This window comes from Sylvia atricapilla, chromosome 5, assembly GCF_009819655.1.
Source record: "Sylvia atricapilla isolate bSylAtr1 chromosome 5, bSylAtr1.pri, whole genome shotgun sequence".
NCBI lineage: Eukaryota > Metazoa > Chordata > Aves > Passeriformes > Sylviidae > Sylvia > Sylvia atricapilla.
In genome coordinates, this window is record NC_089144.1 from 47,764,965 (window position 1) to 47,781,992 (window position 17,028).

At 42.3% G+C, this 17,028-nt stretch overlaps 2 protein-coding genes across 2 annotated transcripts in view; one reads left to right on the forward strand and one right to left on the reverse strand.

The window, feature by feature from the left end:
• DCP1B (decapping mRNA 1B) overlaps positions 1-7,965 on the reverse strand; it is a 39,624-nt gene extending 31,659 nt beyond the window's left edge. Inside the window, exons 1-3 of the mRNA XM_066319416.1 lie at positions 7,831-7,965; positions 6,607-6,647; positions 4,419-4,546 (exon numbers count right to left, since the gene is read on the reverse strand). Of these exons, the coding sequence (XP_066175513.1) occupies positions 4,419-4,546; positions 6,607-6,647; positions 7,831-7,965 (304 nt within the window). The remainder of the gene's footprint in view (positions 1-4,418; positions 4,547-6,606; positions 6,648-7,830) is intronic.
• The window catches only part of CACNA1C (calcium voltage-gated channel subunit alpha1 C), a 464,400-nt gene that overhangs the window by 4,196 nt on the left and 443,176 nt on the right, over positions 1-17,028 (forward strand).

Below are 17,028 nucleotides of genomic sequence, written 5' to 3' on the forward strand. Positions count from 1 at the left end.
CAAGGGAAATGCTACTTGCAGGGTGACACAGAGGTGGGACACTTATAATGCATTTGTATTTTTATCAGGATGTATTAGAAGCATGAACTAAAATGAGCTACAATCAGTCTCAAAAGAAGATGAGTTGTTCTATGTGAGAGGACTCCTGGAGGCTGTAACACAATCTAAGAATGAAAAATAATGGTTTGAAAATACACACTGTCACCTTTTCCTAAAGGTTTTACAATCACTCGCCCCCAAGGATATATTGGGAAAAATTTTCTTACATAATTATGAACTACAGGGGAAGGAAAAAGCCCAACCCCACGAACCACAGATAAAACCCACAAAATTTCTTTAGACAGCTGGAAAAGTTCCCTCTCTCTCCTATCCCATTTACCACATGTCTCTGAAGTGTAGGAATGTGGGAAAACAATACAAAATGTTCAGGGTCCTGACAGACGTATGGTGGCAGGTTAAAATGAAAACCTGAAACAAGTGAGGTTATGTACAAACTTTGTGTGTCTGGGCAGCTTCGCCAAAGCCAGGCACGTCTGCTCTGCTTCTGCACCACTTGCTGAACCTCTGCAAAAGCCCAAATTGAGCAGACACCTTTCACCAGAAGGCTTTACTCCATTTCAGCCTCAGGAGATGACAGAGCAAAGCAGAAGTGTGGCACAGAAGTGAAAAGTAACTTCTGTGTCCAAATAGGTACAGAAACTGTCAGAGAGAATACTGCCTTGACATGTCAGGCAATTTCTTTCTCCACTCAATATAGCAGAAAAGCACCCAATTAACCTGTATCAGATCATTGTCACAATTAGCATACTATTTTAAGGTAGGATCTTGTGTTCTTGGCAGCTGAAATGCTCAAGGTGAAGCCAGCTCTGAGATAAGCAACTCAATATTCCCCCAATTCTCTATTTCCTATAAGCATTGAAAGCAGTCATCAGTGATGAGAAGGTAAATGAGGGAAATCAAGAAATAATTCCCTGACCCAGCACACAGACATAAACACCTGGTACAGTAGAGAGTGGGGAATGGCTGTAATTATTATACAGCTGCTAAAGGGAGAAAATTAAGGTAATTCAATCAATAATTTACTGCTGTGTACTTCTTCTGGAACTATCTCATATCAATCAGCATCAAGGCTTAAGCAGCAGGCTCTGAACATTGGTTTTGTCAATAGCTCTCACCAAAAACTAATGAAAAAAGTAATAATTAGGTAGTTAAGATTAGTCAAATACATAACTCATGGAATTTTCAAAAATCTTTAAAGCTGTTAGATCATCAAAACAAAACCAGAATGACTGTCCTGCTCTCAGGAAGCAAGCATCTAAAATTGCAGTTAACTACAGAAGTGTAAAGGTCGCATTGAAAATTGCCTGTTTGATCCATAAACCTTGTGTACCTTGGTGGACAAAGAATTCTGCTGGCATTAAAATGTGTGATTTGAGCTTCCCTTCTGGCTTTGAAATTAGTAAACCCAGCTCCACCCTAACAGATTTCCCAAACAAAACTTTGCAGTGAAAGAGTGGATCAGAGCAAACATTAACTGGCACATATCCCAAATCCGGCCTGGAAAGTCCTGGGATTAGACTCCAACATGGGGTTTAGACAATATTTCAACTTAAGATGACCGGGATCAGATGAAATAATAAAAGAAATATGAAAAAAGAAACTAAAAAGATGAAATACACCTTTTTTTTTATTTTAAGCATTTCAAAAATTTTCCAAAATTAAACACAATAACTGTCAATATTTTCTATTGTGATCATATATTGGATACAAAGCAAGCTTTACAAAAGGATGGCTAGTACATGATAAAATGTTGTTGGGTTTGTACAGCACACAAGCACCACCTTTTGCTGCCAAAATGATTTATTTTAGACTGTATGATACAACCAGCCACAGATATTCAGCTGTACAAAATTAATTTTGAATATTGGAAGAAACAAAACAATGGGCAAGGCCAGCAATGAGAAACACAGAGGAAATTGTTAGTTTTTTTAGACTGAATAAGGAATGTAGGAAAAGCAGCCTAAGAAGTCACCAAGTCAAACAACTAGTTAGAAAAAGATAATTTGTTTCCAGATACTGTTAAGTTTTACTGCCAAACTGTCCACTGCTCTGCCAAGTAAATAGCTATTACTGAGTACGCCTTGTTAGTATGTGAAAGCAGGAGATAAAAATAATAGTACAACATAAGGGCCTAAAAGCCCCAGTTTGGTATGGAAACTTCATTTAAAAAGGAATAAGCCTCAAGCCTCAGTTTTGCAAAACACTGTAAAGGCAAGCTGTACAATAAAGCACAAGAGCAAGAAAATATCCCCAGAGAAAATTCAAGAGGCTATTCAGAACTGTGTTTGGATGAGAACCTTGTGAAAACCCATACTTATTGTCAAGGAGATTTCTTGATTTTATGTTGCAAAGGCTTTGAAATACAAAATAAGGAAGAAAGGGCAAGAGGTGTCTGCAATTCAGTGAAGAAATCACCACATGAACTATTTGTAGGGACCTAAAGAAAATCTGGAAAAGCCAAATGAGTTGGTAAAAACTGTCTTCCAATTTGCTCTGGAAACAGATGTCTCAATGAAAATCTGAGAAAACAACAGCTTTTCCTATGAAGTATCAAAACCTTCAAATTTCCTGAAGGAAAAATAACTAAGCCTTTGTAAGAATATTTTAGGAAAATAAACAGCTAGGGGTAACATACCAGAACTCACCTGATCCTGACAGAATTTATAGGGTTTTTTTAGTGAAACAAGCATGAATCTGCTCTCAGACAACCAAATTCTCAATTCAGTTAAGAGGAATAGATTTACCTATGGTTAGATCAAACTGCAAACCCTGGTAAAATCAGACCCAGGCATCCTGCTCAGAAGCACAAGCTGCTACTTATATTTGAGACCCTGCAAATCTAAAATTTTCTCATCTCTAAGTGAAAAAAGAGCTTACATGCCCCAACCCCTGATTTTTCTCTTAGGAAAAAAAATAACCAAATTACAATTTATGTGCAGTAATCAGCCTAAAAACTTATTTTCTGTCATCACAGAATTATGACAGCTTCTAATTACTCATTATAACGGTCATGTCAACAAAAATGAAAAATTAATAGATCAGGCTTCAAAAGGTAGATATTGGTATATACATACATGATAATAATGAAAACACTAATAATACATAATAATAACTAGTAATACAGAATAATAACAACTAATAATACATACATAATAACTAATAAACTACATACATAACTCCTAATGAAGTTTCAAAATGAGATTAAACAAGATTACAGCTACATAAGAAAAAAGCCTTTAAAATCAGATGGAATAAAGAGGTGTCACAGTACTTAAAATCCTGATGTCTGGCCCAGTCTAGGTTAGCCTGGAGATGTCTGCAACCCTTTTCAGTTTCCTTCTGAATCCAAATTTTTTGTCAGCCAAGCAAATAGCCTCAAAAATAGCAGTTTCATTTAGGCTATTTAGAATGTTCTTTCTCTATTGCTTCTACCACATAGCGTGTGCGAACAACAGGATTCCCTCCTGACAGATTTCCCCACTGGAAATTAGCTTATGAATAAGAAGGTCTAGCAGGTTATCAAATCTGCTTTGCAAGCCACAGTTTGCTCTTGCCTTCACTTCATCCAGAAGGAACACTTGAGCACCCCAGTTCACAGAAACCATTTCTGCACTCTGCTTTTTATGCATAAAGGACAGAGCCCAGATCAGGTAGTACAGCTCCAAGCTGCATTTACAACTGCTCCCTGCACATGGTAACAGTCTGTGCGCAGATCTGCATGCACAAATAAGCTTCCTCGTGTCTTCCACTCGTTTCTGAGCTTGCCTGACACTTGCTAATTCCTGTGCAAAGATAATCAAGCAGTACCAACAGAAAGCCCAAAGTAATAGCTTTGTCTTTCAGCGGGGTTTAAATTAGACTCAGCATCGTGTTGTCAAGAGTGACGCCTCATAGTTGAGAAGCAACCTGCCTTCCAGCATGCTCTGAGAACAGTATTCTGCAGCAGAACACAGGCTCTGAATTAGCTGCATTTGGCTATTTTTATGCAGAAAAACGAGACTACAAATATGACACTGAGACTTCCCAGCAGTGGCTTGGGTGTATTCAGAAAACACAAACACACACACACACACACACTTTCTCTGTCTCTCTCAGCCCATCACACGCAGGCAGCCACAAACATCCACAATTTGTCAATTAAGTGAGGAAATTACTCTTATGCACATCCTAAGTACTTTCTTTAGTAGGGTGGCATTTTAAGGAACCCTGAGCAATTCTTCTCTTTCAGCACACCAAAAAACCAAAATGCATTCCTTCAATTTCATCCCTCGAATGCTGCAGTCCAATCACTTGGACTACCTTAAACAGCCCAAAGAGAACCTGACTCCAGAATTTAACCCAACGTGTCACATACTTACATCTGGCATTTCTGTAGAGCAGAAAAGGATCCTGGAGCTGGAAATCAAGGTCTTTAGTAATAGGTTCTGTTCGATTTTCCATGCTCAGTCTGTTCATAATAGTGAAACCATGCCTTGGAGAAGCTGATCTGAAAAGGAACAAGCAGAAATCTCATCAAGTCGAGGAAAAAGGAAATCACAAGAATTCCTTTGTTGTGTAGTGCTCCACATTCATTATTTATTTATTTCTAAGAGACACTACAAAAATCTAATTTTGTTGCCAAGGAAATAACAATTGGCTCTTGCAGTTTCAGCAATCCTTTTAATTATGGCAAAGCCCTACGTTATGTATGAGCAATAAACAGACCATCAGCATCACATGACCCAAAGCCACCATCTACCCCACAGCTCCTTGCTTGACTAGAAAGCAGCCATTAGAACAAGTCAGAGCAGGCCAAGTTCTCAGCACTGAGGTTAACAAATGCAGACACTAACAGCCATCAAAGAGAAAATCTTCTATACCACCTAAAATGTAAGGATGAAAGTCACCATGTGAGAAACCGAAACAGGTTATCCCAGAGCAGTTGTGAATCCTACCCCATTCCTGAATGGTCCCTGATAAATGATGAACTTAAACCATGACTCTAACTCATTATGCTCATTCATGGAGATTACACTTCAAGTCACTCAGATAAAACTGTCATGACCCTGACAGGAGACACTCCTTTCAACCAAGTTTGGCAATAAAGGAAAAGATGATGGCTAAACATTTGGGAAAACTGCCACCTCTGCTTAATTGCTGGTGTGTGGATTTCTCTATGAAACCAAAACACAGGAACCTGCATTACAGGATTGGACTAAACAATATAAAAAACAAACAGAAGGGAAATCCTTGACAAGGATCCTTGTTTGCAAGGCTCAATATTTCACTTTAAACAAACAAACAAACAAACAGATCACTTCCACTGGTGTTCACCCAGTTGGAAGTCTGATGTTTTGACTGTTCCTCGAATTCACAAAGATGAGCTGGGCAGTGAGTAACTCAGCCCAAATTGTAACATCATTTTTCATTGTGACTAAGGTAATGAGAAAGGCAGCAACAATGGTCTCCAAACTGTCTGTTGGCAAAGTCATTCCCACAGGACTTCATAAATTTGTTTGAAGCCACAGAAAATTAAACTTTTTCAGGCAACAAAAACAACAGTGAAAGATAACAAATACCAGAAGGACCAGGTTTCATGTTGTCAGTTCTTGAGCTTTGAAACAAACATAGCGGGAAACGCTGCTCCTGTTTTGCAGCACACAAGTCACCACACCCACCCAGTGCCAGCACGACAAAGGGCTGCTGCTTGCCTCTCGTAGTGGTAATTTTAGAGCTTGGAAAAATTACTGAACATTGCCACTGCTGGTACAAGAGAGCTGCAAAGACTCAAACCAGCATTCCTGTTTCCCACAAAGCTCATAGGCTCTTTGGCCTCTCTGTCACCTCACACCATCTCTTGCTTTCTCAGCTCTCCTACCAGATCCTCCTTGATACAAAAGCTGAAAAAGTAACTTTCTGCTTTGGTGTTACACCTCAGCAGCTACTGCAAGACCTGCTGACTGTGTAACTTTCTGATTTTACCAGCAGTCACAGAGAAATGCTGGGGCACCAACATGGAAACCCCAGCACAGGGCAGGCTTCACAACAGAACAAACACGTGTGCTGGAACAAATGGTGCAAAAAACGATGCTCTGAAAACCACCACCAACAGAGGTGCTGCTAGAAGAAAGCATTAAAACCATCCAAAATGTTGGATGAAATATGCATGAAAAATGAACAGACACAAGTAGTCTGAAAGTTCCTTAAGTAGGGGACACAATATTCCAAAAGCTCTGTGATTCCCTTCCCTTAAGCAGTATCATTATTTATTTCACTCTTTTTTTGTTCAGACACTTGTAAATTGCAAAACCTATTTAAACCAACACAAAAGATTTCTACAGTTTATCCATACCGACATTTAATTCACATTTGGAAGTCTTATCAAAATACAAGGTCCTGTCTCCTTCAGAGTGTTTTCTTTCCCACATTTGCTTCTGGCAGTTTCAGTTTCTTTTCACCCTTGAACAAAGGGGACCATTTTATTTCATTCAGCCATGCTCCATCGTTCAGCCAGCTTTTCCACATCCACAGCTTTCACCTGTATATGTCCAAATGTAGTGTCCTCACCTTGTGTAAACAAACAGCGTTCCCTCCACATCCGTCTTCTCCTGAAGGGAAGGAACATTACGGAAGATGAAAACAGGGCAACGTTTTGCTCATTATTAGTGAGCCCCCTTTTCTCTGTTTCACCAGCACCATCAGTTACACCTCTCTCACCCAAATCAGGAAAAAAAACTAAACCAAATTCCATGGGCTGGTGGTGAGAGGCTGGACTTAGCACAGGTCACCATGCAGCTGAGCCAGGGTTTGAGATAAGAAATGAAAACGCTGCAGGCACAGCACCACCACATTGAATATTGCACTGGGTTAATTCTAGGCTACACTTGAGCACAACACACAGGCAAGAGAGGAGTTTTCAAAGGGCACCTGCCCTCAGGGGTGATGTTTGGCACAGAAATGGGGGAAAACAACACAGAAGGCAGACTGAGCAGGTTCTTCAAACACAGGCCCCGAGTCTCACCGTTACAGCAAGCCAAGAACCTGAACGCTGTATTACCTAAAGTTTCCCCAAGGTAATTATGTTTGTACATCTTACAACAGTGCTTTTAGCACAGCTAACTCCATCACTTTTTTGCACATTTGGGTTCCTTTGTAGGTGTCGAAATGCAGAGGAGTGCCTGAGACTCAGAGCCCTGGATTAAACCCCAGCCCTGGGTTTAACCCCAGTCTTCCATGGCCTTGGGTGTAAAAACTAGCTGTGGGTTAAACCCCAGTCTTCTTCGGCCTTGGGTAAAAACCAGACTTAGGTTAAACTCCACCCTCCACAGCCTTGGGTTAAACCCCGGTCTTCCATGGCCTCAGGCTCAACCCCACCTTCCATAGCTCTAAGTAAAACCTCAGTCTCTTATGGCCTCAGGTTAAACCCTAGTCTCCCATGGCCTCGGGCTAACCTTCAGCCCCCACAGCCCAAGCTTAAACCCTTTTCTCCCACTGCTCCAGGTTAAACCCAGCCTCCACCGCAGGTAGCAGAACTCCTCCACCCTGCAGCCTCCCAGAGCTCCACTCCCGGGCACCCCGGGGCTCCATAGTGTACCCAGGGCAGCAGTTCAAGGCACACCAGGGACACGTTTGGGGGCACGGCTGGAGGGCACGCCTGGGGAGCACCGGCAGGCCCCGCCCACCCCCACCCTCACACCTCGCCGGTGGGCGGGGCGTGCAGGGGCGGGGGCGTGCCGCGGCGAGGCCCCGCCCCCCGGGCGCGCGGTGGGCGGGGCGGGCGCGCGCACGTACCCACTGGCTGGCGCGGTGGCCGAAGGTGTAGAGCGCCACCTGGCTGGCCACGTCCACGATGCCGCTGATGTAGGGGTCGTGCTGCCGCAGCGCCGCCAGGCTGATGTCCAGCCCCCGGCCCAGCGCCGCCGCCATCTTGCGCCCGCCGCGCAGGCCCCACTAATCCACCGCCGAGCCGCGCCGCCCCGCGAGCAGCCGCCGCAATCGAGCGCCGAGCGCCGGCCGCTCGGGATGGGGCGGGCCTGGGACGGCAGGGACAGAGGGATGTGGGGTCGCTTGGTGTGTCCGCAACAGCTCGCAGGGTCACCTGGAGTGTCCACAGCGGCGGGCGCACGTGCCATTCCACATGCCATCCCACACACCATTCCACATCCTGTGCCACACCATCCCACACGTCACCCAGTGAGCCGGGCTGAGCCTGCTGGCCTCAGCTGTCCCTGGCCTCCCGGGAGTGCCGTGCTGCTGCTGGCTGGCATTATCCCCTGTTTAGTGCAGCTTTAGGTCTCTTTAGGAAAAAGAAAACTGAGGGGGATCTCCTCAGTACATGTAAATACGGCCAAGGGGAAAGTGCCAGACTGCAGTGGCGCCCAGTGACAGCACGAGGAGCGGTGGGCACGAAGAAAACACAAGGAGCACTACCTCAGCATGTGTAAAGCTTTACACTGAGGGTGGCAGGGCACTGGAACAGCTGCCCAGGGTGGCCATGGAGCCTCTCCGAGGACACAGCCCCAGTGTGGATATATATACACACAAATATATGTATATATATACACAAATATATGTATGTACTCGTACGTGCAACAAGCGGCTGAAACCTAAACAAGCATACCATAATATGCATATGTTACATGTTGTACGAACAGCGAGCAACAGATGGACAAGACCAAGGCATCAGTTGCCATGTTTTCCCATCAGACACGCATATTTATCATTAATCTATCGGTACTGACAGTTTACAGCAAATACATGAGCTTTATGAGGCATGCAGATAAGCTCACATGGAAAAGATTTGCTTAACCCTCCCGCCTGAACCCCCGGCAAGAGCAGATTGTTTTTCCTTCATCACCTCAGACTGATGCAGCCATTCTGGAGGCAGTCCTCACCTTCCCTGCACGGAAACGGTAGGGTGATATATTTACTTCCAGAAGAACCAAGGTGGTGGTAGTGGATGCTGGCTTAGTGGTTTGCAATATTCCTGCGACAACATTTTTCAAAAGGACAGTAGCTGGACAGAGGGGATGAGGTCTGCTGTTGTGTTTTGTTCCCTTCTTCTCGCTCCAGGCCAGATGGAGCCTGTGGGGTAGTGAGCAATAGCATCTGTTCCAAGAGCACATGGGCAAGCCTAGGTAAAAGACTCCCATCTTTTGAAGTGAGGATTGAAGAGAACTGAGAGACTGCAAGCTGGGAATTCATAGAATTAAATGTAGGGACAGTGAGTCTCTTGAGTGGAGTTAGGAGTGGCCATGTTGTCAAAAAGGACAGAAAGAAAGGCTGGTTTTTGAGACTTAGAAGAGACTCTATATGTTTTATTGTATCCCAGAAGGCCACAAAAAATTAAATCACTACGAATAAGGGCCTACAGCTTATTCTGTGAGGAGAGGAAACATCTGAACATACTCTGGTTATAATCTGCCTCACTCTCACTTCCTCCTTGTCTAAAGCCACCTTGTTTCATTTCGGGCTGTGATGAAATACAGCTTTAGAGTTTAGAATTCTGTAAGTGTTTTCTGTGGTAGGAAAATGGCTCTAAGCAGTTCCACTGCAAAGGTCTGGCTGACCTACAGGTCCTGGGACAGCAAGAAAGATATGTGGGCTCATGGTGGACAGGGAAAACTGCTGTCCTTGGTCTGGCATGACCTGGGTAGAAAGAAAAAAAAAGAAAAAAAAAAAAAAAAAAAAAAGGGAACAAGTAGGGAGGATAAGTCAGCTGTTGCTTAAATAGTTAACAAATGCACATTAGTTTCTTCTTGCTGATTAAATAGTTCTAAATTCAGTTTCCAGGCGCCCTTAAGCACATTTCTCCTCGTGTGCAGGGGCTTCTCTTTACCATCATCTTCAATTCTTTGGCAATTCTCCTGCTTACACAATGTCCAAATTTGTCACCAGAGCTTAGAAATGTGAAACTCTTGGGAGTCCTACTCCTTGGCTTTTCTTTTACACATGCTTTTCCTGCCTCCAAAAATAATACTTTAAAAAAGGTGCCTTCCCCCCCCTTCAAATCTTTTGAAGCAGACTTCTCAGATATTTTGGCTGTGTGTTTCTGTTTGTAGCTGCTTTTTACTGCCTCCCTCAGAGATCCCTGTGCCCCTTTCTCACACAGCTGGACAGACAGTTCCCTAACATTGTGTTTTGAGTCAGCAAACCTGTCAAGCTTCTGATCAGGCCTTTTTATGTTTTCTGTTACACTCTGAGGTACCTTCAGTGGGTTCCAGCTGTTTTCCTGCATAAGTGGAATGTAATTGCTCCTTCCATTTAGCCTGAAGTAAATATACTTAATAAAGCCATTAGTTCTGCCCTGCTTTATGGGATCACTTGATAGCAGACTAAAAAATTTCCAATGAAACAAGATGCTGTTAAGAAGAGAAACACTCTGAATTCTCACTGCATCTAAAAACTTAAGGATGTTTCAGCAAAAATGTCACAGCTTAAAAACATTGATTCTTTAAACTGTGGTTCTTTTTCTTACAGTCAGTAATCCAGTAGTTCATGATAACTGTAAAATCGAATCTGAATGATTCTGCTGTAATTTTGTTTATGAAACAAAGTAATTTTCTAGCTTTCAAAATGTCATAATTTCATGAAGTATATAATTAGAATGTCACTTTTTTTGTCTTCTGCCTACCTGGATACTGTTTTGCTAAAAGAACCCAAACCGCATCTTGCTTTTGATGTGGCATGAAAAGGATTTTGTGTAGATAATATTCAGGCCAATTTAAGGCCAAACCCATGCAGCACGACATTTTGAAGGTCTCGTTTAATAACAAATCTGGAGAGGTTGAGGCCAAACCCTTTTCACAGGGGTTGTTCAAGCAATTATTAAACCTTCATATTCAAGAATCTGTGATACTTTTAAAGATTCAGGCATGCTTCCTGCAGCAAATTAATTGGCACTGAGCCTGTGATTTTCTGTGGGTTTATTTGAGGGCACAGCTGAGCATGTGCAAGCCGTGCCCCAGGTCCCGGGCATTCACTCCTGCCCTTCTGGCACCTTGGCTCTGGCCTGGCACAGGTGTGTGCGTGGCCTCAGTGTGAACCAGGCAGATGGGGGAAATGAACTGTGTGAGAAACAAGTGTTCACAGCCCTGCTGAGCTCACAGCCTCCCCTGGCTGCCTGCCTCTCTGCCCACACTCGCTCCTTCCTCTGAGCTGCACCTTTTTCTGATAAACAGCAGAAATGGCTTGAGCCACTGTAGTGCTGAGCACTTTGTTCCCCTCACTCCCTCTTCTCCAGCCACTCTGGAGTTGTTATTGCATGGTAGTTGCAATATGTGGATTGAAATGACCACATATTTCAAATTATTTATGCCAGGGAAGGGATGAAGGCAGACTCCAGCATTAAGCACAGGGAACTGGTTCCCAAAGGTGAAGAGGGGCTGAAAAACCCAGGAAAGAGACCAGCCAGACTCCAGGGCACTGGTTCCTAAAGTTTTCCTTTTTATTCCTTCCCAAAGGCTGCCACAATTTTCTTCTCACTCGGACTGGTGGCCCCACTGCTGCCCCTGCTGCCCCTGAGGGAGCACTCCTGAGTTCCTCTTGCTCATCCAGTGTGGGAATTCCAGGTACAGAAAATTCTCAGAACCTCGTGCGTGCAAAACCAAATACAGCAGAAAAGACAGGGTTTGACCTGAGACCTTAGAAAAGATTTCCAAATTTAGAGATCATAAGAACAAAAACTAATCAGAATTAAAAAATCAAATTTAGAAATTGGTAAGAATGTGAGTTTGTAGTTTAGGCAGACATATATTGAGCTAGGTAGTAGAAAGTGTTAGAGTTTAAAGTTTGATGTATAGATGTGGTTGTAAAGGTAAGAAGTTTTAAGGTGTGTAGCACTGTAAGTTTGTGTGTCATTAGATGATTGGTCAAGAGAATCTGCACTGTGGCAGAGACATATAAAACAAATTAATTAGGGATTGGTGTGACAGTAAAACCATTCTTTGTGGCAGTAGTTTATTGGCTAATTAACCTTTAAAAGACCTTGTAACCTGTGATCTTGTAACCACTTACCATGATCTTGTAACCACTTCCTGGCATGTGCATTGAAGACATTCTCACCCTTCATAAGACTGGAGAAGAAGAGCAATAAATCCTGTTCTAAGACATCTCCCAGTGGTCCCATCTCCCTTAACATCCTGAAAATCCAGGGCCACTTGAGTCCATTTGTGTGATGCCTTCCAGCATGCTGCTTTCCTGGGAGCAGCAGGTTGCTCTGATGAGGCCAGGATGATCCAGCAAGGCTTGATTACCCATGCTCTACATATTCCTGGACATATTCAGTGCTGCAGCATGGTAATTCTCACCCTTTGGGAACCAGTGCCCTGTGCTTTGTGCTGGAGTCTGCCTGCATCCCTTCTCTGGCAAAAATAATTTGAAATATGTGGTCTTTTCAGCCCACTTTTATTAAGGCTCTCAGTAGCTTCGCACTGGAATACTTTCCTTGTGCTCCAAAGTTAAATTCTGAGCCGTGCTCTGAGACCACTTCTTAACTCCAGCCCTAATAGTTGAAACAATTTTAGTCTTTTTGTTAGTAATTTATTGCTTGCTGAAGGTTCCTTCATGAGTGTAGGGTCAGACTATTATAGTTTCATCTGTTGCTGTTATTAAAATATTCTCTCTCTGCACTAAAACTAAATCTGTCTGCTTTCATTCCAATTCTGAACAGCTCCTCCCCTGCCCCCAGCTAAACCCCAGCACACTGGGCTCTGAGCAGGCACGTGTTAGTCTGCAGTGTGGCTCCCTGGTGAAGTTTATGAGACTGTTTTGGGAATTTCTGCAGTGTTAGTCCACACAGGAATGGGACAGTGTTCTTTGGCATTGTTGGGGTTGGAATTCTGATATCACACATACTGTGTATGAAGTAATTAACTATAATTTACTCTGATTTTCAGTTGAGGGTTATATTTTTCCTGAATGTAAGAGCTTGGGTTTTTACCAAAGGACTTTTTTTTTTTTTTCGTTGACCTACTATCATGATAATTTTTCAAAATACAACTTTTACTTCTTCTTTTGCTATGCATTTATTTGTGAGGTACTGAGTTTTACCTTTTTATAGGCCAAATTTCTGCCAACGGCTTAGCTTGAGGAAAGTTGCCTACTATCATGAGTAGAGCTACGCTTTTCCTTTTTGACTTCCTATATACGTATTATAATTGTGAAGAATTCTTTTTGATTTACCTGCAGTCACTTTTCAGAGGGCATGATCTGAACTGCAAAACCAAATTTAACACCAGGAAAAGACTTATTTCAGGAGGAGGAAGGGAGAGTCTGTACCAATATAATTGCATTGAATTCTAATGTTATTCAGGAAAAGAAAAAATCTTCCTTGTGTACATTTAATCATTAAAAACTCTATTTTTATCAGGGTTAGTTTTTCAGTGTTTTAAGTGACTGTATGATTTCACTGTCTTGTGTTTAGATAAACAGAAATGAGAGTATGATAAACCTAAAGAGGATGTGTGGAATGTTCTGTGTGTGGAATATTTCTCTTGGTTGTGTTGCCTCTATCCCCAAAATTTGCCTGACTTCTATAGCTGTACATTTGTGAGTATGATTCTATCAGATCTCTTAATAAAATTCTAGGTTTCATCCTCCAGTTTCTCTCTCTAATGCTGTTAATATTCCAAACATATATTGTTGATTTCCCTGCTATGGCAAAGAAAAAATAATGTCAAAACTTACAGAAGGCTTTTCCCTCCTCCTTTATTTATTTAATGTAGCAGAATTAACTAACTGCAGTAGCATTTCTCGTAAGGTTTAACTTTGCAAACTCCTTTGCTTCCACCCCCATGCTACTTTAATTACAGTTAAAATTTAACACTAGATTTTACCCTGAGTAGGCAACCATTTGGAGCTAGTATGTGATTTTCTTTCTGGGATTTTGTTACCACGACTGTCTGTGCTGAGGTTCAGTAAAATATTGTTGGTAGCCATTACCTTATTGCTGTCCTGATAAACTGACAGAAGCTGTTTTGAGCCATCAGTTTCGTTCTTTTCTTGGTTGAGTGGCCAGACAAGCCACCAAAATATTGAAGAGGATCAGGCAGTCCTGCTATTTCCCATAGGTTAATAAGGTACAGTAGCAATTATCTCTTCCCTAACATAATACCTCTCCAACCACATCTCTCTGGTAATCACCATCTAATTTGGCAGAATCAAACACCTGTTGCTCTAAAAGAGGTATTTTCCAACCAGTTACAGAGAAGATGCCCCTGTTTAATTAATTCCAAGTATGGGAAGTTTCATTAGATAATTACATTAAGTCAGGACCTCATTTTTACGCCTCACCTGGCAGAGCAGCTCTTGCCCTGTGAAGGGAATGGAGTCATCACAAGCCGCTGCTGTAGAGAAATTCACAGTGCTGGGGAGCTGTGCCTGTGGTGACAAAATATCTTTTTATGGGTTCTGAACATGCCCATCAGCTTTTGTTTGAGCTAATGGAGGGAACAGAAGGAGAAAGTCTAAATAACTTCATACTTTTGGGTGTTACGGTGTTACTTTATTAAGAGAATTTGCATTATTTCCTTCTCAACTGTCAGAAGTATCCTCTTGGGTTTTGTTGTTGTGTTTGTTTTTTAAATGAAAAATGTTGGTGTTTGTTAAAGATTGAAACAGCATTTCATAGCTTTAGCTGTAAGTGGATGAAGAGTGTTGCAACAATACTGAATTGCAGAGAGCAGATAAATATCAGAAAGGATCCCCAAAGTTAAAGAAATCAAGCAAATAAAGTGACATTTCTGTCTTAAATATTCCCCCAATGCTTTTGTAATTTTGATAGCTTCCCATGGATATTGCCCTGGGGAAATTCTTGTGCTGCTATGGCAGTTTCAGCTCTGCTCCTCAAGGTGGGCAGAGCTGCTGAAGACTCTCATAAGTGCACCTCCTGCAGTTAAAGTTAGCCTTAAAAGCTATTTTAAGTGTCTTTTAAGGTAAGATCACCTAACCTATAATAGCATGATTTTGGCACAACACCTTAGGTGATCATTGTTATTTGTTACTGCCTTGATTTGCCTAGAAAGTAGGAAGAAAAGATTTGTTTTAAAGTAAGCCTCCTTTCAAACTGAAAATTGACATTTCCCCCCCTTTTGTTATGCAGCATGTTGCAACAAAGATCCACAACTACTTCTATATTTTACATGCAATTACTTGCAGCTTCCTGAAGAGTAAAAATATTTCATGTTTATTTCAAACCTACATTTTGGTCATTATTTGTGTTGCTTCAGGGTTTGTGGGTATGAGAAGAAAGACCTGGGTAGAAAAATGAATTCAGATTTGTGTAACTGAACCAGAAAACAAAACTTGGTAACATTTGAAGTGTTGCCCTTGGAAACAATAAATTCAGTCTATCCCTGGTTTGTAGAAGGGTTGGATTTAGGCAAAGGCACCTTCCATCAGGCAGGCAATACAAGATTTAAGCACTTTTGAATGAGATTTTGAAGTGGAAACTAAAGGTATTAGCACCACAAACCTCCAGTGAGTGTCTGAGTCTGGCTTTATTACAGTTGTGTGAATTTGTTTCCCTCGGTGGATTCTGAGAGCTGCAAAGGCATTTGGCTGTCCCTCTCCTACAATCTGATTTTGTCATTTTCTGGTGATGCTGTGCTGCTTCTTCTGTCAGATTAAATTTACCAGCATATTACCTTGCCTGCCAGAAACATGAACAGCATGGATTTTTCAAAGGAAAGCTTCCATGAGGAGTAACAGGACAGGGTTTCTTTTTTTTTTTTTTTTTTTTTTTTTTTTTTTTTTTTTTTTTTTTTTTTTCCCTCTTATTTTTCATGCTGATTTGTCCAAAGATGTTAATTTATTATCATCCTAAATTAATAGGATTAATGAGCTGAGCTTGCTTTCTTATCTACAATGAATTTGGTGTGTCATCGAAGTGCTAGTAAACCCACCAAGTTTAAAGCAGGTTCAGGACATTTTTGTTGGGGGTTTTGGTTATTTACTTTTGACTTGCTACTCAGCTTTAAGGAAAGACCCTTCTGCAGCTTCTGAGGGAGTTCTCTTATTACAAGGTCAGCTACTGCAGAATTTCAGGGTGCTCTCAGACCTGCAGGTTGGAAGGGGCACCTGGAGGTGTTGCTCAACACGATCATAAAGGGGAGACGAGGACTGGAGGAAAACTGAGAGTGTTGTGTCATTTTTGGTGCAGAAATATAGAAACATACAGACACATCCAGGCTGGGCAGGCCTGGCATGAAGCACAGCTGGTGCCACGAGGGGATAGAAGGAACAGGAAGCCTGGGATGGGCTGCAGGAGTCTTGGCTGAGGTGGAACAAGGCTTGCCCTGCTGGAGGGGAAGGCAGCACTGGCATACAGGCAGAACTGAAGGAGGTTTGCCGCCAGAATGGGACACCTGCTAGAAACAAAATAAAATGGGAATGGACCGAGCTGTGTGGGTCTGGAGGCAGGAAAACTCAGGTAGATTTTGCAGCTGGAAATAAAGAGGAGTGTTTTGATGGAAGGAGATGCTGAGCACAAGGAGGGGCAAGCGGTGTGCTGTCATTACCAAGAACTGTCCTCCTGCCACGACCATTTTTGAGGTCACTTTAACTGCTGGTTGTGACATGACCCAGCTGGAAATGGCAGCTGCTACAGAACAGAACCTATGGAGAGTCTCCCCTCCTGCAGCACTGAGCAATTGGAAAGCAGATACAGCAGCACATAGATTTTCTGTCTCTTTGTCTCCGAGGGGTTTCTGGGGGATACAGACCAACAGACATTTTCTCTTCAGCAAGAAAGAGATGTAGGCTTAACTATTGCAGGAGAAGCTGATTGACCATCAAGAAAAATGTTGTAATGATTGAGGAAGCATTTATGAAATGACAAACCCTGCTAGAAAGCATCTCTGTTTTCTCTACTACTTGGCAACAGTTGCCACAAGACGTAGAAGCCCTCTGTACAGTTCCAAGGGAGATGATGCGGTCTAACATTTTCAAATGTCTAAGTATCATTACCTCCAGCTGACAAATAGCAGTCCT